At 41.9% G+C, this 24,717-nt stretch overlaps 1 protein-coding gene across 1 annotated transcript in view; it reads left to right on the forward strand.

Annotated features, from left to right (window-relative positions):
• Positions 1–1,213: 1,213 nt before the first annotated feature.
• The window catches only part of MSH2 (mutS homolog 2), a 51,680-nt gene continuing 28,176 nt past the window's right edge, over positions 1,214–24,717 (forward strand). The window contains exons 1-6 of the mRNA XM_055816215.1: positions 1,214–1,472; positions 4,041–4,195; positions 4,598–4,876; positions 5,206–5,352; positions 6,405–6,554; positions 8,794–8,927. Coding sequence (XP_055672190.1) covers positions 1,253–1,472; positions 4,041–4,195; positions 4,598–4,876; positions 5,206–5,352; positions 6,405–6,554; positions 8,794–8,927 — 1,085 coding nt within the window. The 5' untranslated portion in view covers positions 1,214–1,252. The remainder of the gene's footprint in view (positions 1,473–4,040; positions 4,196–4,597; positions 4,877–5,205; positions 5,353–6,404; positions 6,555–8,793; positions 8,928–24,717) is intronic.

Here is a 24,717-nt window from a genome sequence, read left to right on the forward strand (position 1 = left end):
ACATGCAGTAGAAAGGAGAAAGCAATGGGACACAGATAAGGGGACGTTCTGAAGCAGCAAGGTGCACAGAGCAGAAGAAGGGGTAAGCATTTATGCAATAAATGTGGAGGCATGTAAAATTTAAGGTGTTTTGTCTGTAGGTAATAGTATGCAGGCAGCTGAATTAGGGTACAAGAATCATGATTTAGAACTGACTGGAAAAAAGAAAAGCAGCGTGAGACAGGAGAAGTGTCCAAGACGACTTGATTTAGCTGATGAAACCTGGGATTTTTCATTACTCTTAATCCCTAAACCAAAGATTGTCAGCTATACTGTTTCTATTTCTTTGTGTCTTTACAGCAGAAGGAAAACAAAAAGCCTGAAAAATGCTTAGGACAGTGCAAGGAAAAGATCACAAAAAATAGTAAAACTGAAGCACTCTGGGCTCTGGATCCCTCTGAACACCACAGGGCAGCCAGTGCCCTTTCTATGCCAGAGCTGGGTGACTCGTGTGTAAATGAGGCCAGGTCTTGGTTTTTTTGGCCATTTGCCACGTTGTTCCCTGTGCTGCCTGGGAGGAGTGAGCCCTGCTCTGTAGGATGGGTGAGAGTTGCTTTCTCTTTGCCTGAGGGTGGACGCGGGGCCTCTGGCCACCATTCCCCCGGCACACAGATGAGGGCCCAGTCTTCTGCCTCCTGGCAGCCTGAGCAAGGCCTGTATGCTGGCTGTTAACAGCATCTGCCTCCTGGCAGCCTATGAAGCTCCACGTCACGCTGAGCCCTGCGGGCCTCCATGCTCCCTGTCCACAAGACACTTTTCCTCACGGAGTAAGCGGAGCCACAGCCTCAGCGCGGCTGCCTGGGGCTCCCTCCCGCCTCTGGGAAGACCTTTGAATGGCGGCGCGCCTGCGCCAGTGAGGCCGGCGTACTTCAGCTTTGTCGTGAGGTTGTACACACACACAAACTCCTGTCAGCGTAGGGGGCCCGGCGCTGAGGCAGCACCGACCACGGGCACCGTGCGGCCGGCCCGGCCCGGCCCGGGCGCCCCCTCCAGCGCCCACCGGCGGGGCGCCAACAGCCCCGCGGCGTTACCATGGCAGCGCGCGGCGCGCGGAAAGCCCCGCCCCTCCCCGCTCCCTCAACGCCGGCGGCCGGGCGCCGCGTAGGGGCGGGGCGGGGCGGGGCGGATGTGACGCGCTTACGCGAGGCCCGCGTTGATTGGAGCGCCGGTGAGCGCGCGCGCGCCAGGCGGCTCGTTGGCGGGAGGCGGCAACATGGCGGCGGAGCCGCCGCGAGAGGCCGTGTGGCCGGAGGGCGCGGGGGTCGAGGCGGGCTTCGTGCGCGCCGTGCTCTCGCTGCCCGAAAAGCCCGACACCACCGTACGCTTCTTCGAGCGCGGCGATTACTACACGGCGCACGGCGCGGACGCGCGGCTGGCTGCGCGCGAGCTCTTCCGCACCCGAGCCGTCATCCGCCAGCTGGCGGGGGCCCCGGGTGGGTGCAGCGCGGGCCCCGGGCGGGCGCGGCGGGGCGGGGGCGGCTGGGGGGCGGAGCGGGGGCGGCTGGGGCTCGCCGCGGGGGGCGGCCGGGGCGGCCGGAGGGTCGCGGGGCGGCGGGGGCAGCCGCAGGTGGCGCGGGGGGGGTCACTGGGGTGCTGCGTGGTGTCGCGGTCGGTCGCTGTATGTCGCGGCGGCCGTGGGCTGACGTCGTGCGTGGCGTCATTTGTCAGGGAGAGGGACCTTGGGGCGCGGCCGCGTGCCCGCTGCGGGGGGTGCAGTGGCCCGGGTGGGAGCCGAGGTGCCAAGAGGGTTTAATACCCGCTGGGATTCACCGCGGCCTGCAAGCGGGGTGACTGGGGGTGAATCTTTCTATTTCAGCCTCCTGCAGATTTGCGATAGGTAGTAGGGTTACTGTGAGTAGGCTGCGCGGCAGAGCAGTAGGTGGTAGGGTTACCGTGAGGGGGGTGCGCGGCAGGTGTAGGTGCCCAGGCGTGGGAGGGCACGCGGCGGGTGCTCCTCGCTGTGCTGCAGGTGGCACATGCGGCGAGCTGAGCGCAGCGTGTCGCGTAGCCCCGCAGCTGTTAATAACGCATTTTCCAGCACGCTGGTGGCGATTTCCATTTGTGAAAACGATTGTGTGATATTTTCTGTGATAACCGATGAGGCTCATACAGTTCTATAGCGCAGGTGATGGGTAAATGTTGGTAATGTCACGCTTGACTAATGATGGCCTGCAGAACTAACAAACAAACAAACATTTAATTATGTATTGCATAAGATTTTTCTCTTTCATCTGTTCCTCCTTGCTTTTTGTTTATTCCTTGGTATATGACAGTGGGGCTTGCAGATGTTGGTTGGAAGAGCATCGAGATGACTTTATCTCATCAGAAGAGTCAAACTTTACTATTATCCTTAATCTCAGGGAACAGAAAGTTGAGAAGTTATTGGCTCATACTTCACAAAATAAACCTGTTAGTTATGAGTGATTTTGTGTGTGTGTGCGCACACAATGGCATTAAAACCAGAATGACATTCCCGTATGCTTTTCACTTTCTATTGCAAGTGATGAGCTGATATGTAAAAACAGGAAAAAAAACCCCTATCTCCTCCCCAGAACCACAAAAAAACCAAACTGTGGCAAAGTTGTAGAGCTTGATAGTTTCAAATGTAGAATTTAGTGTGTCTTCCAGGCTAGAAAGATATGCATCAGTATTATTTTTGTATTCCATTTAAAAATGAACATTTCACAGATGTAAGCCTATTGACAATGACTATTGACTCCAGTTTTAAAACATTTAAAACCTTATCTAGCATATCCAAATAAAAGTCAACATAAAACTACATGGTTTTTTTCTTTCAGGATGATTACAAAGCACACATCAGCTTCAGCAGCCCCCTGCTAGCATGTTATGTAGACTCAGCTGAAAAAAAGAAAAATTATGTGTTGTTGGACAGTTCTGTACTGGGAAAGAGAACATAATTATGTGCGATTTTTTACTTGCTTCCAAAAAGAGCAGTTTTTTACCTGCTTCCGAAAAAAGTCTTAATAGACACTTGAGGAAAGAAAATTTAAAAAATCCTATGTAAAATAAACCCATCAATTCCTACAGGTGTGGAAATTTTCTGTTTTATCATCTTTCACATGAAGGAAGAGCCTCACATGTGATGAAGGCATGCTACTGAAAAGAAGGATGTGATCATCCGTATCTTGCTTGTGCTTACTTATATGTCACCTAGCTCTCATTTATCTGACGCCAGTCTGAGTTAATTCCATTTGTTGAGCTGGCAGAAAATTAGTATATGCACCCAAACCCCCAGTTTGTTTAGTAGCGGAATTACCTTACTCTGTGAGTAGGCTGGTGCCAGAGGTGGTGAGGGAGGTGGGGAGGTAGAAGTAGTATTGCACTTCTTGGCAGCTGTACAGAATAAAATTTGTTCAACTGTATTATCTGCCTGTACCCTTATAGGAACAGAAGCAAGAATTTTGTCAATTAGGCACTTTCTGAGTCAGGTTTTAATGTCAACTATTATACTTTTTTTGAGAATATTTTTTTTTACAGTATATATTGTGATAAAAAGGAAGTTCTTGGCACTTGTGCCTTACCATCTTTTGGGTGTGAATAGGGTGACAGTCTGTTCTGTCAACAAAGGTGGCTTATCCGGGAAGGAGAAGATGTTACCCAAGAAGGAAAACCTGTAACAGGTTTCCACCGCTCGTTAGATTAAAATGTGCGAAACATTAACTAGAAAATGAAATCAATAATATTGCTAGGAGAGGGGAAAGGTGAGAAGAAACAGATCTCTTTGTATATATGTTTAGGTTTAGTGACGTTTGGAAATGAACATAGATTTTATTTGGATATGGAGTATGCTTTCCTCATTCTTAATACTAACCAGTTGAATCTTGTGGTTTTGTGTTGTTTCATGGATTTTACGTGTTTGCTGCTTTGATATTAGAATAGTATCCTTCCTGAAGGCTGTTTTTGGGGATTTTGATTACAGAAAATAAACATGAACAAATGCAGGTATCTCACGATTTCATTTTTTTTTTCTGTTTTTGTAGGAGCTCAGAAGCTTGAGAGTGTAGTGCTTAGTAAAATGAACTTTGAATCGTTTGTGAGAGATCTGCTTCTGGTTCGTCATTACAGAGTTGAAGTTTACAAGAACAAAGCAGGCAGTAAATCTGTTAAAGAAAATGACTGGTATTTAGCATACAAGGTACAATTTTCAACCTTTCTTTATAATTGTAAGATGAAGGAAAAATAAAACAAACGTGTAACTGTTTCTTGAGCCCCTCAGCTTAGAGTTTTGGGATTTTCAGGGACTGATGTTGGTGGTACGATGGCGAATCATGTGGTCTGTTACATATTGCAGTATTTTCTACTGCTGTAAGGTTGGAAGAGCTTGTTCTGTATCTTTGCCGTAGGTTGGGAAATAAAGGAAACCTGAAGTAGTTCATTTTTTGTAGGTGATATGTAAAATTTTAATGGTTAAAAAAATAGAACAGCTGTATTCCTTATATTATATTGAACTATTCAGTACTTTTATCAGTTGTCCTTTTTAAAGAAAAAAAAGTGTGTATATGCACAGTTTTTAAAAATGTATTTCTTTTCTGAATAGGGTTCTCCAGGAAATCTTGCCCAGTTTGAGGAAGTTCTCTTTGCCAACAATGATATGTCAACGGCCATTGGGGTTGTGGGGGTTAAGCTGTCAACTACTGATGGACAAAGAGTAGTAGGAGTGGGGTATGTCGACACTACGCTGAGAAAATTGAGTGTCTGTGAGTTTCCAGATAATGATCAGTTCTCAAACCTTGAAGCTCTACTGGTTCAACTGGGACCGAAGGAGTGTGTGCTACCAGGAGGAGAGACTACAGGAGAGATGGGAAAACTACGACAAGTAAGGGAACCATTATGGATTACAGTTAGACGAAACTTTTATCTAAAAATCTGTATTCTAGCTTATTAGCTAGGCTCCATGATTTATGAAAAAACTAAGGAGCAATGTGTTAAGTCGAAGAAGTTTTGATTTACGCATCCAAAATTTATTTGTCGACCATTGGCATTTTAATCAACAAAGGTTGTACTAAGGGTAAAATCTTCCTGTCATTCTTCTCTCTGCAACCTAGCAGGAAAGAAATACCTCTTCAGGGTTTGTTTCTATGTGATGAACATCTGTCCCCTGAATATTGAAAGTAATTGATAACTCTGCGTGTTTATGGACAACAGGTCATCCAGAGGGGAGGAATACTGATTACAGACAGGAAAAAGGCGGATTTTACAACAAAAGATATTGTTCAGGATCTGAATCGCTTGTTAAAATCAAGAAAAGAAGAACAAATGAATAGTGCAGCACTGCCAGAGATGGAAAAGCAGGTGAGCACAGAGTGATATTTAATGTGCCCCTGTTTTTTAGAAGCAGAGTGGTCTGTGCACGTGTTGTGAACTGATCTCCTCTGCATTCTTGTTGAAGTGTTTTGACAGTTCTGCTCAGCTTGAGTCTTTGTTAAAGTTGAATTCCAGGGGTCCTGAAACAAAATGAGAAAACCCTTCACTTATTTTTTTAAAGCAGTAAATTCTGGTAAGGAAACAGACTGTGCATAAGAGGTCCTTCCTGTTCATAACCTATCTAGCCTAAGGACCAAAATAGAATACTTTGATTATTTTGCATGACAGGAAAATTGGAATTTGAAAACAAAGTAATGTTTATGATAATATTTCTGTTTTATAACATCTTACGGCTCAAGCATATGATTGAATGCCTGCATGTGAACTGAACATGTTTGTTCTTAGCTCCAAACAATAGGTGATTTGCTTGAGATAAACATGTTAAAATGCCCTTTGCTACTGATGCTCACTGCAGGTATAAAGTACAGATTATTCTCCCTTAACGTGTGATTTCATAACAGGTTAAAATTGTTTGAAGTGTGTTGCAGCTGAATAAGTCAGTCACGCTGCCACCTCCCTTTTGTGCTGGCACTAGCGTTTGTAATGCCGTGCATTGAGTCAGATCTGATCCTTGTTCTGGCTGAAAACTAACCCTGAAACCATGTCCTGAGATGATCCATGACATCTCATTTATCTGCAATAACTTGTTTGTTTTCCTGAGCAAGAAACATCCTGATAACAGCTTTGGAAAGCTGGCAAGATGTGCACTTCACACTTTGTTTATCAGGTTATGCAAATATGTAGTTGTTCTTGCACCTACCTAGAAAGACACTGCAGTGCCATAGAATGTCCCTATGAAAATGAAGTCTTGTCAAACAGGACGGCTGTCATAGCCATGCTGGAACTGACATGGCTCAGTCTTCCCTGATTGTAATTTTCTAGGGGCATTTATCAATCAATACTCTCCAGTTCAGGAGTGTTTCTAACTAGAATGTGGTGTCTTTTATGTGTTGGTTTGTGTGGTTTTTTTTAAACTGCAGGTTGCTGTTTCTTCTTTGTCGGCTATTATCAAGTTTTTGGAGTTGCTGTCAGATGAGTCTAATTTTGGACAATTTGAACTGACTACTTTTGATCTTAGTCAGTATATGGTTCTAGATAATGCAGCAGTTCAAGCCCTCAACCTTTTTCAGGTAAGAAATGCACGCTTGAATTGGTAAGTGGTTTGCAATATACTTACATAGCTGCTTCATAAGTAGCCTGACTGCTGAATCGTAGCTACCTAGATACTTATTAATGTCAACTTATACATTTTAGCTTTGTGTTCAGCTACTCCTGTGCAGTGTGTGTTTTAAACAGCTGCTGTTGCTGCCTTTTATTTTGTTAGCTTACTTTGAATGAAGAGAAGATCAGTAAGGAGGTAGGAACAGGCCATAAACAAGTGTCTGTGTTTTGTGTTTCCTTGGTTTTAGTTGGAGAAGTTCTCTTCTCCAGTGTCAGGACCAGACTTGGGTTGTGGGAGAGGAGGAGGGTTCTGTAGTTTTGTGGTATAATAGGGGTCTCCAAAGAATAGCTATACAGTAGTACTGTTTTGGGGAAAGAGAATAGAAATGTGAATTAGATAGTATTAGAGGAAACGGGAAGCATGTGGCAGGCAGGAGCACTGCTGGTGGTGATGGAAAGGGAGAGGTGGCTGCAGCAGGCAGGGCAATGAACAGGACAGTACTTAAGAATGTTCTGAAAGCACCATGGCATGCTAACTGGCCAGTGTCAGTTTTACTTTTTACACATGTTTTCTACAAATCCAGGGAGACTGCATGTCTGTTTTTCTGCTTCACCCCTTTATGTAGCTGTAGGAAAATGTGGACTCAAAGTGGTGTTTCTCTTTTATTTTCATGTTAGTAGACCCTGCTTAGTGATCTTTGCTTGGAGCCAATCTGCTTGAGCTTTGAATGTATAGGAGGAAATGACAAATAGGGTCCCCGGTTTACCTTGGAGGGATTTCTGAAGGAAAAAAAGAGCATATATTCAGCATCTGAGCTGATTACCTTGGAGAGAGATGTTCTGATATTTTTTTTCTTTACTTCTTGATTCTGTACCACTGTAGCAAAAATTGTATCTCTTTTCAAGCTTTATGGAGGTGTTCTAGGAAGTTCAGCACTGTCTTAGCTACATCCCTTTATAAATCCTTGCAGGTGTTGTGTGTTATGATAGGAAATACACTGTCGTGTCTGTTGTGAGCTTTGAAACAAGGGGTTTGCCATGTAACAGAGATCTGTGTTGTTGCCTGTTTGGCAAGCTGTGCGGAGGTTTTTGGGCAGGCACCTAAAGCCAAGTATTTTGTAATTTGAGTTGCTCTGTGGAGTAGGCTGGTAAAGTTCTCGTGGCACAGCAGTTGCGGTTGATTATATGAAACTGCAGCCTTCCAAATTGGATGTGCTGAAGTAGGTTATTTGTGTGCAATAGATCTATGTACTCTGTGACACTTCTTTGGATTCGGAAGTTTTTCATATGCAATACTGTCCAGAACACTGAAAATAGGTACATCCACTTTAGATACTAGATTTTCTAGGGATTAAATGTGTCAGTATACCTTCTCACTGCATTCTTTTCCTCTTGTGGTGATGCTAGTTCTGCATCCCAGTTGTTGACAGGCATCCAGGCCTGCCCCTTGGTGAATGCTTGCCTGCTGTTTTAATTGTAGGTGTTCTAGGGTAGAGAGGGTTGAGATTTTAATTTCAAAGTTAAGAGCTGAAACAAGCTTATTTGCTGTTCTTCAGTGTTAACCAAAATTTTTGCTGCTTCGCTGTTTGTGCAAAGAACAAAGAAAACCCCAAGAAAAATGCCTAAAAGGCTGTCTTGAGTCCAGTTGATATTAAGCATAAATTATAGATAATAAACTATAATCTGAACAGGGTAAGCTTAGAGATGTTTATAGTACTCCAGAGGTGATCTAGGGAAGCTTGAGAGAATTTGGATAACTGTGTTTTTTCCCATTGCCTCATTGTGTCCCTGCCCCACCCCTCAAAGATCTCCAAGCAAAACCCTTGAACCCAAGTCCTGTTTCTTGCTTTTTTTTTTTGATGGACAGGACCTCTATTTTTCGACCTTATAAAGGGCAAATGAGCAAATACCTAGGTATACTTCCACTTTTCCTATTCAAAGGACAAACTTCCCAGTGACTAGGTATGTTTCTAACTGTCCTGTGCAGTCAGGCTGAATTTCAAAATAGACAAACCTATGTCTTGCTTGCCATATTCCAGGGACCAGAGTGTAAGTGCTTTGATGCCATGCTGTTTCGTTTGCCTTTTTTGATGGGTGCCAAGTTGAATACAAAAAAAATACTGAACTGTTCCTAGGTAGCAAAGTTAAGTGCCATTCAGTGTCAGTAAACTTCACTAACTTTGTTTTTTTCTTTTGCTTCCTTTCCAGAGTTCTGTGGAAAATGCTAATACTGCACAGTCTCTAGCAGGTTTACTAAATAAATGCAGAACCCCCCAAGGACAAAGACTAGTTAATCAGTGGATCAAACAACCACTTATGGACAAGAATAGAATTGAAGAAAGGTAACAGTATTATGCATTTGATAAACTTGCACAACTTAATAAATATTTTGCAGAAGGCTCTTTTAAGCGCAAAATACTACAATCAAGAAATAACGTGGTTGGAGGTTTTTGTGTGCTATCCTGTAACACATTGTAGTTAAACAGAGCAGAAGATGTTTTTCCCTGAGATGCAGATTGACGGGTTACTATTAGATTAAATTTTTTTTGCAGTTACAACATTTGAAACAGGAGGTATGATATGTTTAGATGGTCAAATGATTCATGCTACAGGCTAAAGCAGTGTAGCAGCCACTTCCTAACCGTTGGTCGTACTGCAAATGCTCAGTCTGTATAATAATATTTTGATGTCACTTCCATTTCACCCATTAAAAAAAAAGAAATCCACAGAACAATTAAGCAGTAGCGACCTCTTCCTATTTCCAGGAAAAAAAACTACCTTTGGTTTCATTGGGTCACTATTATCATATCTTGTCTAGAGATTGTGGCCCTAACAGGAGTGGTCTTTTTCTTCCTTCTGCTTTCATACTGCTGCCTGTCACCATGCAGATAGCAGTATCTGTCAGTACGAAACCTTAGAGAATCTGGCAAATCTCTGCTGAGAATGTGCAGATAAACCTCAGTCTTTCAGAAAGGAAAACTGCAAAGGCCATATTCCTGCTGCGTGTATTTATCTCGTGTTCACCATGCAAACAGAAGTTAACACTTTTTTTTTTTAAACTTGTGCTAAATATAGCTGTATTCTTATAATCTAAAACCAGACTTCATGCAAGTCAAATGGTTATCAGGTTAATGCATTGCAAGATGTATATTAATGTGTATCTTGACAAAGCAGGAGAGGCCAGAAAACTGAATTTAACTTTGGTACCTTCTCTAAGGCTTGTATTTCAGATGAGGCATTACAGGTGTGTCTGTATACGTTGTTGGGCTTTAGCACAGATCATTATTACCAAAAAAGACATTCTGGCTTGGCATGCTGATATTTAAGTTATGCAAAGAGTAGTTTTCTCTCTAGATTTCTGGAGACTGTTAATCTACTTCTTGCAATAAATCTTTCTGCTTTTTGTAATCATTTGCAGAATGGTGTGTAGTAACTTGATCAGAGCCCACTTAGAAATGTTATTAATGTGACACTGAAATATTTGTCCCCAAGTTTATTGAATGCTGTATCTTACTCTTGTGTTACAAGAGCTTTTGCCATTAGTTCTTAATTACCTACCCAGGTTCTTCTACTTAGGTCAGTTTTGGATCCTAAGATCTGAGCCAAGTTTAATTTTACAGTTATGTTGGTGTTAAGATTTTGAAAGTTCCTACTCCCGTTGGTAGTTTTCTTATGTCAAAAAGTGAACACTGGAAATTTAAACTTCTTTGTCAGACTTGTTTGCTCCTTGCTGTACATCGCAAGTCCTGCAAGTTTGGGAGAGAGACAGTGTTTTCTTTGTAAAACTGTGGTTAAAATAGAGGCAGAAAATGTAACTTGTCATGTTTGTTAGAGTTGTGATCATCTTTGCATTTTGTGTTGTGATTCTGTGTGGCTAATGTTGACTGCATTTATGAAAAGCTATATTTAAAGGAGGAGTAATTAAATGGAGTTAAGCTCTTAGTGAAGCTTGTGGAGGTTGGTGTATCCACGTGTTACAAGGTTGAAAGGGGTCTATTGATAACCTCCTTTATCTTGCCCAACCACAGAATCGTTGGGGCTGCAATTTGTTAGAAGTAGTTTGTACTTGCAGACACTGAAATACTATAGTCATACTCTTTTCAGGTTATTCTGCAACATAGCCAAGCCTGTCTGAATGCATCTTGCCTTCAAGTACTCTTGGATAAATTTAGTTCTTGGGGATAAAAGCAATGTATTTTACTCATAAGCTGTTGGTGTGCCATCCTCAGTCTTAATGCTTTTCAAAGCGTGTAGGTCTGGTTTTTTTTTTAGTCCAAAGGAACAAGCATAATAAGAGAAGCTGTTAGTGAGACTGAGATGTATTGACAGATTCAAGTATCTTTTGGAAGATATGCAGTTGCTAAGTTGTTTTCTATATGCTTTACATTATATTGTGGCTGTTTTAAGAATTACAAACTATAATTGAGAACACATAGGTGGTTTGGGAAGGAAATACCTGGACTGCTGTTCCTTTACATGTCGTATGTTGTCAAGGGGAGTTACTGATTATTTATTGCTTGAAGTGTGCCACCTTCAAAGGACCCCATTTAACACTAACCTAACCAGTGCAAAACTGTTTGCAAAACTAGATCAGTGCAGTTTAGGCTGATGTTAGGTGACATGTGTTTTGAAGTAAGCCTCTTGTTTTGCTTATACAGGAGCTATTTTGACTTAACTTGTATTTTAGTAGGGTAGAATTGGATGTGCAAAAGTTCATGTAGAAAAGGGAGACTCCTGTAACCCTCTGCTGAGACCTGTAGGTGGTGCAAGTAATCTTTTGGATCTAAATGGATCAACTTCTTTCAGTAGTTTGTAACCTGCAATGTGGTGTTAACCTTTATGGATAAATAGAACACAGAGCTACATCGCTAGGCTATATTAACCATTGATACAGTAAGAATGCAAATTAATGTACAAGTGCACATGCTTCAGATAAAATGTTTGTCTGCTGGAACAGCTCCTAGTGAGAACTAAGAAAACAGGGGTTCTTGATACTTGTGTGCCTTGAAGGGCTTGGGATCTTGCCCATGTCTGGCTGATTTTCCATGAGTAGAAAAATAATTAGCAGTCATAAGGATACAAGATGCAGCCCTGCTTCTCAGACACACGTGTGTTCAGAAGGCAAGTGCATGAGGTTCTTGTGCCTTGCCTTATAGTCAGCATGTTTCTGAAATTAAAATGTAGTCGCAGAGACAGGAAGTGGAAATAAATATTTTAATTGCATAGCATGATCGACTGTAATACAGCAAGCAACTTCAGTATGTAACCTTTATTGTTCAGATATGGGAAAGTCTGAGAAATACGTCACAGTGTAAAAACAGTGCTTTTGTTGTGCCCTGAGAAGAGAGCTCATGCTGAATATATTTAATTTTTTTCTGTCTTTGGGGGAAGCTCTATCTGACATCTATACACAGCACAATCATAAGATTCCAGCTTACCTTTTTAGCCCTCTATACGTACTGTGGCTGAACCTCTTACATATCTATGTACCGCGATAGAAGAGATGCAGGGATCTTGGAGTAGTTAAAGGCTGTCCTCAAACATCGCTTGTTTTGAGCTTTTCTCCTGTGTGCCTAGATATCATGCTGCATGGGGGCCACATTGTAGAAACGAGTCCTATCTCTAGCAGAGTGAGAAAGTAAGAGATTTAGGAAGCTTGAGGTGAATAAGTGGCTAGCATGGTAAAATTTCCAAGTTTGTAGAACATTCTTATGAATCAATCTTGAATGACAACTAATGTAGCAGCTTGTTTAAAAATGAAAAAAAATCCCAACTTGTTGCTAGTAGTGTAGGCAGGCTTGAATGCCTTTACAGTGCTTCATTTAGCAGTAAGTTAACTAACATATGCTTTTCCTAGCAGATAAGTGGAGCGACAGAGTGGGTAATGCATATGGGATAGCTCAGAAGCCACGTGGTTGGGGGCTCGTCTCAGGTGCACAGGAATAGAGCATGGATGGGAAGCAGCCAGGTGAAGTGAGAAGTTGGTGCGTTGCAGGCCTGTGATCTCCCTTGGGTCACCGGAATGTGCTCAGGTAGCTGGGGTGCTGGAGGGTGTGCTCATCATGAAGGCCAGGCAGGGAAGATGGGAGGGGTTGTGTTTCTGCAAAGGTATGGCTTGGATGTGAATGCACAGAGCTCTGCTGCAGAGCGGGCCACGTGCGTGGGTCAGGATTAGAGGGGGGCGGCAGGGCGGGGGATGTTACAGTGAGCATCTGCAGCACACCTGCCCCATCGAGGTGAGGAAGTGGACAAAGCTGCCTTGAGACAACAAGAAGAAACATTAATCATAGGCCCTGGCTCTCTTGAAGGTCCCGAGCCACCCTGGCACCTGCTGGAGCGAAGCGTGATGCTTGCATCTTTGCATGCGCTGGCAGAAGAGTCGGCCAGGCGAGTCAGCAGCGTGCCCTCACAGTGGTGAAGGGTGTCTGGGCACTGGGTTCCACTACTAAGGGCACGTTGAGGAACATGGTTGTTCACATCTGCTTGGTAGCTGTGAGGCTGCACCTAGAGTGCAGTATCCAGTGTGGGGCTTTGCAGTCCTGGTAGATGGACAAGCAGGACCCAGTCCAGCTGGAGGCCGCTGGTGAGGATCGTGGGCTGCAGCGTGTGGTGGTTGAGGCGATGCTGAGGGAGCTGTTTGTAGCCTGGAGAAGAGAAGGCTAAGGGACAGAGCTCACTGCTGCTTTCACCTGCCTAGTGGGTGGGAATTGTAGAGAAGGTGAATCCTGGTGCTTCTTGCAAGGGACAGCAAAAGTAGAACGCAAAACAGACACCCACCAAAAGACCCTCCAGCTAGATAGAAAGAAAAAAAATCTTCACTGCGAGGATGGCCAGACTCTGGAATGTGTGCTCAGAGAGATGGAGGGATTTCTGTACTTGTTCACAGAAATTAGCCTTGTTTTGAGCAGGAGGTGGAACTAGAGGCCTTGAGTTTCCTTCTAATGTAGATTGCTCTGCATTAGGTTTTCACTACTTCTGCGTTCTTTTCTAACCTGCAGCTGTCCCTGCAAGGATTGGAGATGGGCATTGTTGCTTCTGCCATTGTGGCTAGCAGCTCTGGAAAGGCCTTCAGTACTTTTCTGACTAGGGGTCAGTAGTTCTGCACAGCAACAGACTGATTTCAGGCAGTTAAATTAGTAGGCGGTAGCCTGTGTCCTCAGTAAGGGAGGGGAGAATGTGACTGACTTGAAGCTTTGCCTAAATAGATTAATTAAGATGGGCTTTAAATGCTGGGAGTGCCCCTAAATACTGGTAAAGAAGCTTCTGAGGTACAGGCTGAATCCAAAGGATTGGAAGATAGAAATGTGATATTTTTTTGTTGTTGTCATGTAGACTGTGATGCAATAAATACTTCGTGTGATAGAAGTTGTTATTCCAGTGACATGAAAATGGTCGCTTCCCAGCAAGCCTCTAGAAATGTTAAGAGAAATGTCCCCTTTGTCATTCTAGAAGTTATCATCTCTTAAGTCCCCTAGAGCAATGTCTGGAGCTTGGAAACTCTCAGTGCTGCTTCTTTAACCCCCTCACCTCCCTTCACTTATGTTTACTTTTATAAAAACTACTAGATCACCTGTATATTAATTTTGGTTTGCTTGTAAAACTGAGGTTGCCGGTTAGTGCTGCCTAGAAGCATTGAACAAAAGCTCTACTTCTGTAGAGTCAAGCACGTGTCAGGCCATGTCTCTAGGAAGGAATTTCTATCAAAATCCCAGACACTTGAAACACATTAAAAAGCTTAGATTCTTGTGTTGCAAGAGACGTATTTTTAGTTTTCTTGTTTGAGGAGGGAAGAGGGGGATCTAAATAAAAGCTGAAAAGACTTTTCATGACACCGTCAGGTGTGGGAAAGACAGTGTTGCTGTTTGAGGCACTGGAGATGTGCCTAAAAGCTGTTTGTATTCTGCATGTTATCCCAATCATTTGTGTTCTAGGTCAAGGATCAGCAATCAGCGTTGCAAATCTGTAAACTATGGGTGGCATTCAGTGGTGCAGCACTGGAGCAAGTAGTCATAGTATCTCCTAGTTGATACTTCCAGCTCACCCACTTCATCCTGACAAGTCCTCACTTGGTGCAAAATAAATAGAAGGATTAAGCTTTTGTTCAGTTTCTTCTGCATCTGAATTTTGAGGCTCAAGGGATATGAAAATTAGGCTAAAATTTTGTTAAAACATCAAATTGGTTTTCAGATTTTAAGAAATAATCAAATTGCTATTTATTTAGGGAAATGTGCATCTGTAACTGTCATCCTGTTCTTTTGCTCTCAGCCTGCCAAAAGGAGGTGGATGGTAATTACTGCAGTAGTTAAATTTTACTTAGAATCTGTGTTTAATTATTCAGTTTTTGGGTGTTTTTTCCTAAAATCACAGCCATAAGTTAATGAAATTTCCAGTTGAAGAGTGTGACCATATGAAAATTTTTTCAATGAAAACTTGTGCAAAGCTCTCTGGTTTGTCATGGTATCTTTGGTGGTCATTATTTTGAACATTGTATTCAGGAATACAGTAAATTCTCCGTGAAAGAACAGTGAACATAGTATTGTTTCTGCTCTGTTTAATTTATATCCACAAACATTGGAAAGGTGGCATGTTAGGAAACTGCAACAGAAACTCTTGGCGAGAGGCTTTTGTCTTGACTTGCAATTTAATTTATCATGTATAAGGGTATTAAAAGTCTTTCATGTTTTGTTTATATAGAGTTTTGAGTTTCTCTTCTGTACAGAATGAATGCAAATGAGGAAATACTTGTTTTTACCAGCAAAGTATGTCTTTAGTCTACACAAATTTTAAGGAAGTGCACAGGTTGGCAATTTAAGAGCATTAGTGTTGATGGAGTAGTGTAATAAACTTAACCTCTTAATTTTAATAATGTATCGAAACTTGCAAAGAATGAAACAAACACTTAGAAAAAAACAATAATGGAAATATCTTTCCTTGGCTGTCTCTAGTCTTTGAAGACTATGCAGTAATACTGTTTTACCACTGGATCCCAAACTGCTGTATTTAATTAAAAAGGAAGACTGGCACAAAACCTCAGCAGTGTAAGGCGTTATCCCGAGAGGCAGCTGTAGCTGCTTTTCATCTGTGGTTTCTCTGGGAGGTTTTGGGTGGGGCAGTTTCACTATTTGGAGTTTACCAACTTGCCCATGACTGGATAGTACTTGGTGAGTTCCTGCTCTGTCATCTTCATTGTTCTTTGTTACTATATAAGAAATGGGGGTTTACTGGTAATTCTTAAAAGATGGGCATTTATTTTCCGGAAGCTTAAGTACTATGTTGATGGAATGGCAATGTTCAACAAAGGTATTGTGAAACTTATTCTTTATTCAAATTAAAATATTTTTGCCTTCACGTCCTTGACACTTCCTCACGCTAGCTGTTCGTTCTATGTGTAGGATTTCCTTGGTCTTCAGTGGTCAGAATTCAATGTGAAGCTGTTTTGCTTGGTTTTGACTCTTACGCATCATACAGCGACCTGTGGCACTGAGTTGGCTGACAAGTGCTGTGCTTCCCTGACTGGGGATTGTCACCAGTTCCCATGTTATTGGCGCTAGCAGTAGTGTTCATGTAGCTGCTCGGTTCGTCTTTTGATGGGGAATTTAGTGTGCTGAAATAATCAAAGGTATAATGTCATATAGCATCTGATCCAGTAAAACACGAGGCAGCTAGCAAAAGGGGCAATCCTAGTTCCCCTTTCTGGCCTTCAGCTCCTGTTGCTCCCTTTCTTTGGTCTCATAGCTACAGAATAATTTGGTTTGGCTTGTTCACCTGACGAAAACTAGTCCATGAAAAAGTGAGGGAAGTTGGCATCTAAAATTAATCCATTCGCTCTTCTGCAGCTGGTCCATGACCTGCTGTCATCATAAATAAGACAAGATTAGCATAATCTTAAATGCAGATCAAGCAATATCAAAAGCCTGGTCTTCAGATTTAATAATCTGGCTTGTGTTTGCTTTCTCCTGCCATCTTGACTTTTTACAGTTTACGCTAATTAATTTATGTTGCATGTTGAATTACCAAACTTGCTACGGGAGGATGAGTTGCATATTTGCCTATCCTTGAGTGGGAAAAGTGTCTGAATCTGGAATGGAGCTGTTCACTACCATCATTGCTCCGTAAACCTGCTGCCTTTCTCACAAATTCACTATAAAGATTCTACTTGAATATTTTAACTCCTATAGAAGACTACAAAAATAATATGAAAGATAATGTATGCATGGAAACTAATAAGTCTTCTGTAATGTTGGGAGGGCAGAAGACATGTCTCTGACAAAATGTTTGGAGGTACTTAGAGAATCCTGTTTTATGAAATACCTTCTTACCACTCTGGTCTGTACAGTTCCTTGAGGGTAAGAGACTGTTTAGTCCAGCAAGATTTTGCTGTGTTTTTGAAGTGGGAGAGGATTTGCTATGTAAAACATGCAAAATTCAACTTTGCTGATGAATCTTGTGTGTGTTTTTTCTTACATAAGCATGCATGTTTAAAAGTTGGGAACGGCATTTATTATTTCGTGAAGGAGCAGGCTGATAGAAGATGAGAATTTTCCCTTTTTATCCCAGCTCCTCTTCTGTGGAGCTGTTTAATTTGTTAAGGGTAATAATTTTGTTATTTCTTAACCGAGAATGAGGAGGAGTGGTGAATGAAATCTAAATAGTGCTGTTACATAAAACTCTAGTCTGAATGCCAGTTCTCAGTAATAACTAAAAAAATAAACTTTACTTATTTGGCCAACAACTTTTGAGAAACATAAGTGAAAGTTTATTTCCCTTTTCTGTGACTTAGCCTGGGCTGTGGAATGGGAAAGAAAAGACACTTTGTTTTGGTTTTAACTGTGATGGGGGTGATCATGTAGGTTGCATGCCCAGGTACATGAAAGTTTCTTTAGTATATAGACAGGAACAATACTTTTTTTCTCGTTGTTTTATTCTAGTATTTTCAGGACCCAAGTCTTGCAGAGCAGGGCTGGTCTGCCGTGGGGGCATGGAGTAGCCCCAGCTGCAGAGTGAACCATCAGCAGGAGCTGATGAGGGGGAGATGCTGGCAAGGCCTTTCTGGGTCCCTGCCGCAGGGCTTAGGTGGCCTTCTGGCCTCTGGAGAGAAACCGTGGGACCCTTGACAGGCTCTGGCCACTGCTTGCCTGTGGGAAACGTTCCTGAAGATCCCTCGTTCTGTTGCTCTGAAACACAGCTTGCAGCGTGCAGCTCTTGGCCATGTGAAGAGAGAGGTGTGTGACAGTACCATCAGGAGTGCTGCCAGCCTTGCCTTTATAAATGAAGAAAAAACTGTTTCCTTTCTGCTTTTCTTTCTTTCTGTTGTAGGAATTTGTGCGTGTGCCTTGGAGCCCTGCAGTTCTTCGCTTTGACATGCTTTCTGGCTAGAGGAGGCAAAGCATAGCTTTGCTTGTGTGCTTCTGCTTTATTTGCATATGCTTCAGAGTGATGCCAAGCATTCCCTTCCCTCAGGGTCTAAAAATACTGCTGTTGCAGCAGTCTGCTTCAGGAGCAAGATCTTAATTGCATCAAGTGGTACCTTGCTGGCAAGGATAAGAACCAAGATTTTATTTTTCTGCTGAAGAATTGTTTTCTTCTTTACCTTGCCTTATCTGCTGGGGTTGGAAAATGTTCAAACACTTATGCAAAAATAATGAATCATTGGTAACCTATTTCAGAATACGTAAGACTGCAGTAAGTATCTTTGGAGGAAAAATCCATTATGTGGAGTTAACAATATTTTTCTGATAATCCTGCTTGTTTTTTTTTTTATTCTGAGCTCATTAGCTTGCAGTCTCACAGTCAATACATAGAGCTTCCAAAGCTTTGCTTGATTGTTATAGAAAATAGTTATTTTTGCCTGGTACCCCTGATATAATCTCAGGGGTTTAATTTACTATCCTTAGGTTTTGACAGAATACTCACGTGGTATATGTAGGAATTAGGGTGGGAAAAGAATCTTGCTTCCCTGATACATAGTAGTTTTATGTTATATACATTTAACTGATGTAAAGGAGTGAACTTTGATTATTTGGAAGAATGCATTTATTGAATTTAATATCTGTAAGTCGCCTGTACTGAAGTTACAAATACCCAGTATTGTCTTCATGGTAGCATGGTTTGGGGGCTGGTTAGGAAAATTAGAAAAGGCAGGAGACTGATGTTTGGATGCATCTTTCTCTTACGTTGCTTAATGTTTCAGGTTAAATAACAGGGAGCCTGAGGTAGAGCACTTTCGTCCAGCTGCTCAGTAGCATTTTGTGTACCCAGCACCCTAGAAGTGTGCGCAGTGTGATTTCTGTGGCTCTCCTAGGGTCCAAAGCTGCCCTTGGACTCTATAATAAAAATGTAGTACTTCAACAGAGCTGCAAAAAATATAGTCAGCATATTCATGGTTGCTTCAAGTTATACATTTGAGATTAAAAGCCAGTAGTAGCAACTTCAATCCAAAGACCTGTCCTGTAGTAGTGGAATGAAGGCCGATTCCTAGTACTAAATCCATCTTGAGGGTTTTGGATACTTGCCTGGAGATACTTTGATTTAGTTCACTTCTGTCTTGAGGGCGAAGGTATGGGAGCAGCAGGCAGCAATACTACCTCACGCTTGTTGTGGTGACAGTGCTGGTTTCTGCCAGTTTGGAAATACTTGTAGGACTGTGGCTTGAGGGCATAATTCCCTAGCCAGCTTAAACCAGCATCAGGATACAACTGGGCTTGTCCACAGCTGATAGGGCCACCCCAGTGTGAGGTAGTTCAGGGGAGCCTCACCGGTGGAAAGCTAACACAGCCACAGCAACCAAAAATGTGTGTTTAGTGAGGGGAGCATCACCTTCAGCCTCAGCCCAAGGTGCCTGCAGCTGCTTTAGCCAGTTTTTCTTCATCTGTGCTGTGTGGCCTGCCTGTGTAAACAGCAGGACCACTGAGCCAGGTCATGCTTGGGCTCTATGACTTCTTTGTTTCTGCAGAGGAGTTTTGAAACTCTCTGGGTCTAGACCTGTGAATCATTGCGGAGTCTTTTAGGAGGGTAGGAAGATAATCAGAGTACAGGGATCGCTGTGATCTTACTGGGATGACACCATTGTCTTTGTAAGAATACGGACAGTACAGGTAAACTAAGGTGCATCACTGTGGGGCTCTTTGTTCCTGGTTTGCTGTATCTGTGATTACTCTATTACACATCTTTTCATTGCTAGAAGCCTGGAATTTCACATTCCCCACGTAAAACACTAACGCACTTTAAATTCTGAAAATCGTGATTTGAGGATGTATGTACTGTTGTACTCCATCACTGTTGTCTTGAAAAGTTTTGTTGTTTAGGCAAGCTGTGTCTTTTAGTTTAGCTCTTTTTTTTCTCCTTTTTTTTTTTTTTTTTCTTTTAGGTTGTAATGGTGATTTTCAGGGAGGGAAACCGTCAAGTCATTTGATGCTACAGAAGCATTTATAGCATGTTTCTTAACTGAGGAAACCAAACCAAATTTGTGCTAGCATGCTAAGAAGAAATGATAACGGGTCACAGGGTTTGGGGAGGAGCAGGCAGGAGACAGAAGAACTTGAGCTGTTTAGTGTGGAGGGGAATAAGTGTGAAGGTGCAGCGTGCTTTTTTGGAAGAAGCCTTTCTTACCTGGGCATGAGCCTCTCGCACGGGCCTGTTAAAGTTGTTGGGTTGCCTGCTGCTGAACTACAGACGCTTGTGCATGCACATGTATTTGGGAAAGCTGAAAGAGAGCTCAAATGAACAACTTGTGACGCTCATTCAGACGTAAGATTTTGCACCCTAATGATATTGTAGGACCAAATTGTACCCATTTCATTAAATTAACAGAAAGATTTTGACCCCTTGGTTGGGGGTATTCTCCCTTATATGTAAGGTGTGCTAGAGGGGTATATATACAACTCACAGTGGTTTGAGTTGTTGATGAAACAAAACCCTGGATTCAAATCTTTGTGTCTTAAAGTACTGGAAGAACTGGTGCTTGTGGCAGGTCCCCCTGCAAGGCTGCTCCTGCTGCTTGGGTAAATATTGCCACCAGCTGGAGGTTCGCTGCCGGAGACCGGGGCAGCTTTTGCCTGCGCACTAAATTTGGAATGTTATTTTTGTAAATGCATGTAACAACTCTCATTGTATCGGGCAAAATGACAGGGGATAGTCAGTGTGATCTTTATGCTGCTCAAATGTGTGCTGGAGTAAAGTAGTTCTCAATATTAGGCTTCAGATAGCAGATTTCTGCTCCTGTGTGCCCATCTTAGGTGTCTGTCTTGATACTTCAGAGGTTGTAAAGCATACTGGGATTCTATATCATGAAAAGAGCTTTGCAAATTTAAGGTGATAGTTACTGCTTACATGAGGTGGTGATGACTGGTCTTGGGCTGATGTTTGTGAGAGATGTTTGCCTGGGGACCGTTTGGGTCACCAGGGAGTTTCTAAAGGAAGCTTAGGACAGTGCCTTGCCTATTTCTGGCTGGAAAACACAAATGCAGGTATTAATTGACTACAGCAACTTGCTGTAGTAGGCTTCCTTCAGGATGTTAAAATCTTAAAATCCCAGGTGCTTTGTATGGAAAAGAGAACCTGATTAGAACAAGTAAGATGGTGGCTTGGCTCCCCGCCCCCCCCGCCCCCCCCCCCCCCCCCCCCCCGAAGAGGCAGTACCTGAGGCTGTAGTTAATGATATTATTCTTGTAATTTCTATAGGATTAGAAAAGAAGAATTTATCAGTATTGTTTAGTTAAGTGTGTCCAGGAGGGGTTTACCTCCGCTACATTGGATTAAGAAGAGATCTGAGTTTGAAAGAAACCTGAGGGAAACTGAAATTAATGGTACATGAGTGTTTTCCACTTTCCTTTGTATAAAGGAAATATGAAATTAAACTTACAACTGTGCATATTCTGAAACTTTTGTGGTGAGATTGAAGTCTTAGCTGTCTTAAAGCAGTCCTTAATATGCTGCTTTTGTACAGTGAGGTTTCTCTGATAAAATTCTCTATGAAGAGTTGGACAGGAAAGTTGATCTTAGTCTGCAGTTGTAGACAGCCTTTAGCAGGCAGAGAATACAAATGCATGCTCTTCAGAAGACTCGGCTGTTTTATAGCCAGGGGAGTTACAGCCTTTAAGATCATCTTTAAAAGTAAGTCAGCTTCTCGTAAAAAAGGGCATTCTTAATTTGATTTCAGTCTTAACACTTTTTTCCTTGTGTCGTGTGGAATTTTTAGTTAGTATCATTTGTCCCTACAAAATTGTCTACCAGAATTCGGGATTTTAAGTTACTACTCTGTAGTAGTGACTAAATATATGTATTACTGACAATTAAATATATATGTTACTGATTACATATAGATCCACATTTCATAATATTAATAAAAAAACACAGTGCTTTTTCTGAGCAGCAGTGCTTGGAGGAAGCCTTTTCTTTCCTGCACGCACAGACAGACACAGAACTGCGCAGGGTTTTGCAGGTTGGTGGAGGAGAAATTAAAACCTGGGTGCTTTATAACTCAGCTTGTACCTCTCGCTGTTTTGTTAGTTTTTTGTGTGCTGGCTGACCCTGCTCAGGCATTAAAAATACTCTATTCATGCTAACTCTGGTCTTTTATTTTAATCTGTTAGTTTAGCTATTATTTCTATAGACAGAATTGTTTTCATTGTTCTATGAAATCTGTATACATATCAGGCTTGATTTAATGTCTTCCCATTAACTTAAACTTCTCCATCTAGCTCCGTAAAAGCCTAGAAATATAACAAACCCTTCTGACAACATCTGTGTAGTGGCAGGACTGAGTGCAGTAACCTTAAAATTGTGGTGAAAAATGCGGTATAGGTGTAGCAAAGGAAGAAGCAGTCTTTTCTGATGTCAAATGAGATGTAAACATCAGTGGAATGGAAGCATTGTGATGAGACTTGGGGAAGTGTGTGCCGTTCATTAGATCAGAAACACATTTTTGTTGTCGTCTTTTGGTGTGGAGCTTTGGTCTTTTGTTAATGGTAGGTGTGAGAGACAGCTCTTATCAACAGTAAAATACGGGAAGAGATTAAATGCTTTCAGTTAGATTCCAGAATATTTAACAGAAACTTGGAGATAGGTGAGGTTTTTTTTTCTTCTCCCTCCTTCTGTCTCTCTCTCTTAGAGCACACTAAACCTGATGTTGCTTGTTACTGCACAGAATTCAAAGCCAATAAATAACCATGGTTTTGAATAGCAGGGGGAAAAAAGGGGAGATTGTAATTTTCAAGTTGAAGAAAAGCACTTGTGTTGGTTTTCAGTTGTATTAACTGAAATTGTTTGATGTTCTTGTGGTTTAATTTGCAAGTTTAAATAACTGTCTTGAAACAAAGAGGTGTTTTATGTTCTAGTGTGGTTTCACTAGTTATTGTTTCTGTTCTCTTGACTGTGCTGCATTAGATCTGTGGTGGAAAGTGTTGCCTTATTTTCCTTTCACTTCTGGTTGTGTGGCAGAAACAAGTTATCCAATGTGGTCAGTTGTTGTTTGATTGCACTCTCTCGGATTTATTTTATTTGTTTCTTCTTGCATTTTCCTTTTTTGTTTCCTTAGTTGAGCTTTATATAAAACCCGACGTGTCATTTGATTTCATTATTACTTTTGAGCATTAGGCATGGCTTATAGTTGCATGATGTCAACGTAGCCCTGTGTATTCTTACTATACCATCACACCCTTACCATACCAACAGGAAACTTATGGAAAACCTGGCCTGAACGCAAACCTGTCAGCCTTGTATTTGTGGTCAGCAAATACGGGGCAGGGGAAAAAGGAAATAGAACAGTGCTAGGAAGGTCATGAGATGTTAGTCATTAGTATGGCCTTGGCAGAGGAAAATTGTGTCATGCTGAGCTGAGAACTCTTTGAACTTGTCGTTGTATACAAAGGAGAGGAAAAAAAAAAAAAGAATAAATTAGAGCTTTTAAAAGACTTTTGAGGAGATCTTATCCAAGAGGTTGTTGAACAAGCTGAGGGAGTCTTGGGGTGAAAGTGAAAGGTTTGTTTGTGTAAAATGCACAAGGAAAAGAAAAAAAAAAAAAAGTTTTAATCTTGGCAAAGGTAGGCTCAAGAGCCCAGAAGATGCACTTGAGATATTAGCTAGCCACTATCCTGATCATTAGAGAATAAGGTACTGATGCTTTTATAGGGTGACACAAATAAGGACCAAACTTTTAATAAAAACCAGAACAGGCTGACTGACTGGCAGAACAAGGATGGGTTTGGATTTCAGTAAGTATAAAGCAGTATGTATAGAAAGGAAGAATGTAACCTGCCTGTGTCTTACAGAGCTTTACATGTATTCAGAAAGGGTGTTAGGCATCTGTGTGTCAGGTTGAAGGCAAGTCTCTGCAGATGGATTGTTAAAGATAAGGTATGGTGGCTTTATATAAACTGTTGCTGCTAGTTTGTTCCAAGTGCAAAATTTAGTAAGTTTCAGGAAGTGATTCCATGTGTGTATGTCCATGTGCCAGGAGTATTGATTGTGTAAGAACCTCTTGGAAGAGAAACTAAATACTCTGCATTTAAACATAAGCTATCAGACAGCAAGATGGTATCTAATGTAGAGGAAAAACTTGAATTTTTCACATTCAGAGATTGGTCATCAAAATCAGGGAAATACTTTTCATACTGGAAGTTTTAATGTGGAAATCATGGAGTCTGTAGCTCCAGCAGTATGGATGAAACCACCATGCTCTGGTTTCCTAGCACAGGCAAGAGCAGTATTTTTCTACGTTAAAACTAACTTTCATAATTGGATAAATACTCCAAATGCATCTTACTTTCTTTGTAGTACCTTTTTTAGGTGAAGAAAGGGTATTTTAAACCAAAACTTCTTGCAGTTTTGTAGGGGATAAAACTTGAAGGAATTTGTGACTACTGCCTCTCTGTGATTGGTGTGTGGTGGTATTTTGATACTGGAGAAGTAATAAATGGGTTTACAAATCTTGTGTATCACCTGCAATGTGAGAGGACATAATATCAGAATAGTACAATTCCTCCTGTGTCTGCCTTGACCATAACTGCTAAAGACCAAGCAAGGTGATAGTAGGAACACGTGTATGCTTTATGGAGAAGTTTTCAGTGAATCCTGTCTTGGTTTTGCCAAAGGAATTGTTTCATATTAAAGGACTAAAACCAACCAAGTTACTGG

The sequence above is a fragment of the Falco peregrinus genome, chromosome 11 (genome assembly GCF_023634155.1).
Source record: "Falco peregrinus isolate bFalPer1 chromosome 11, bFalPer1.pri, whole genome shotgun sequence".
Lineage (NCBI taxonomy): Eukaryota > Metazoa > Chordata > Aves > Falconiformes > Falconidae > Falco > Falco peregrinus.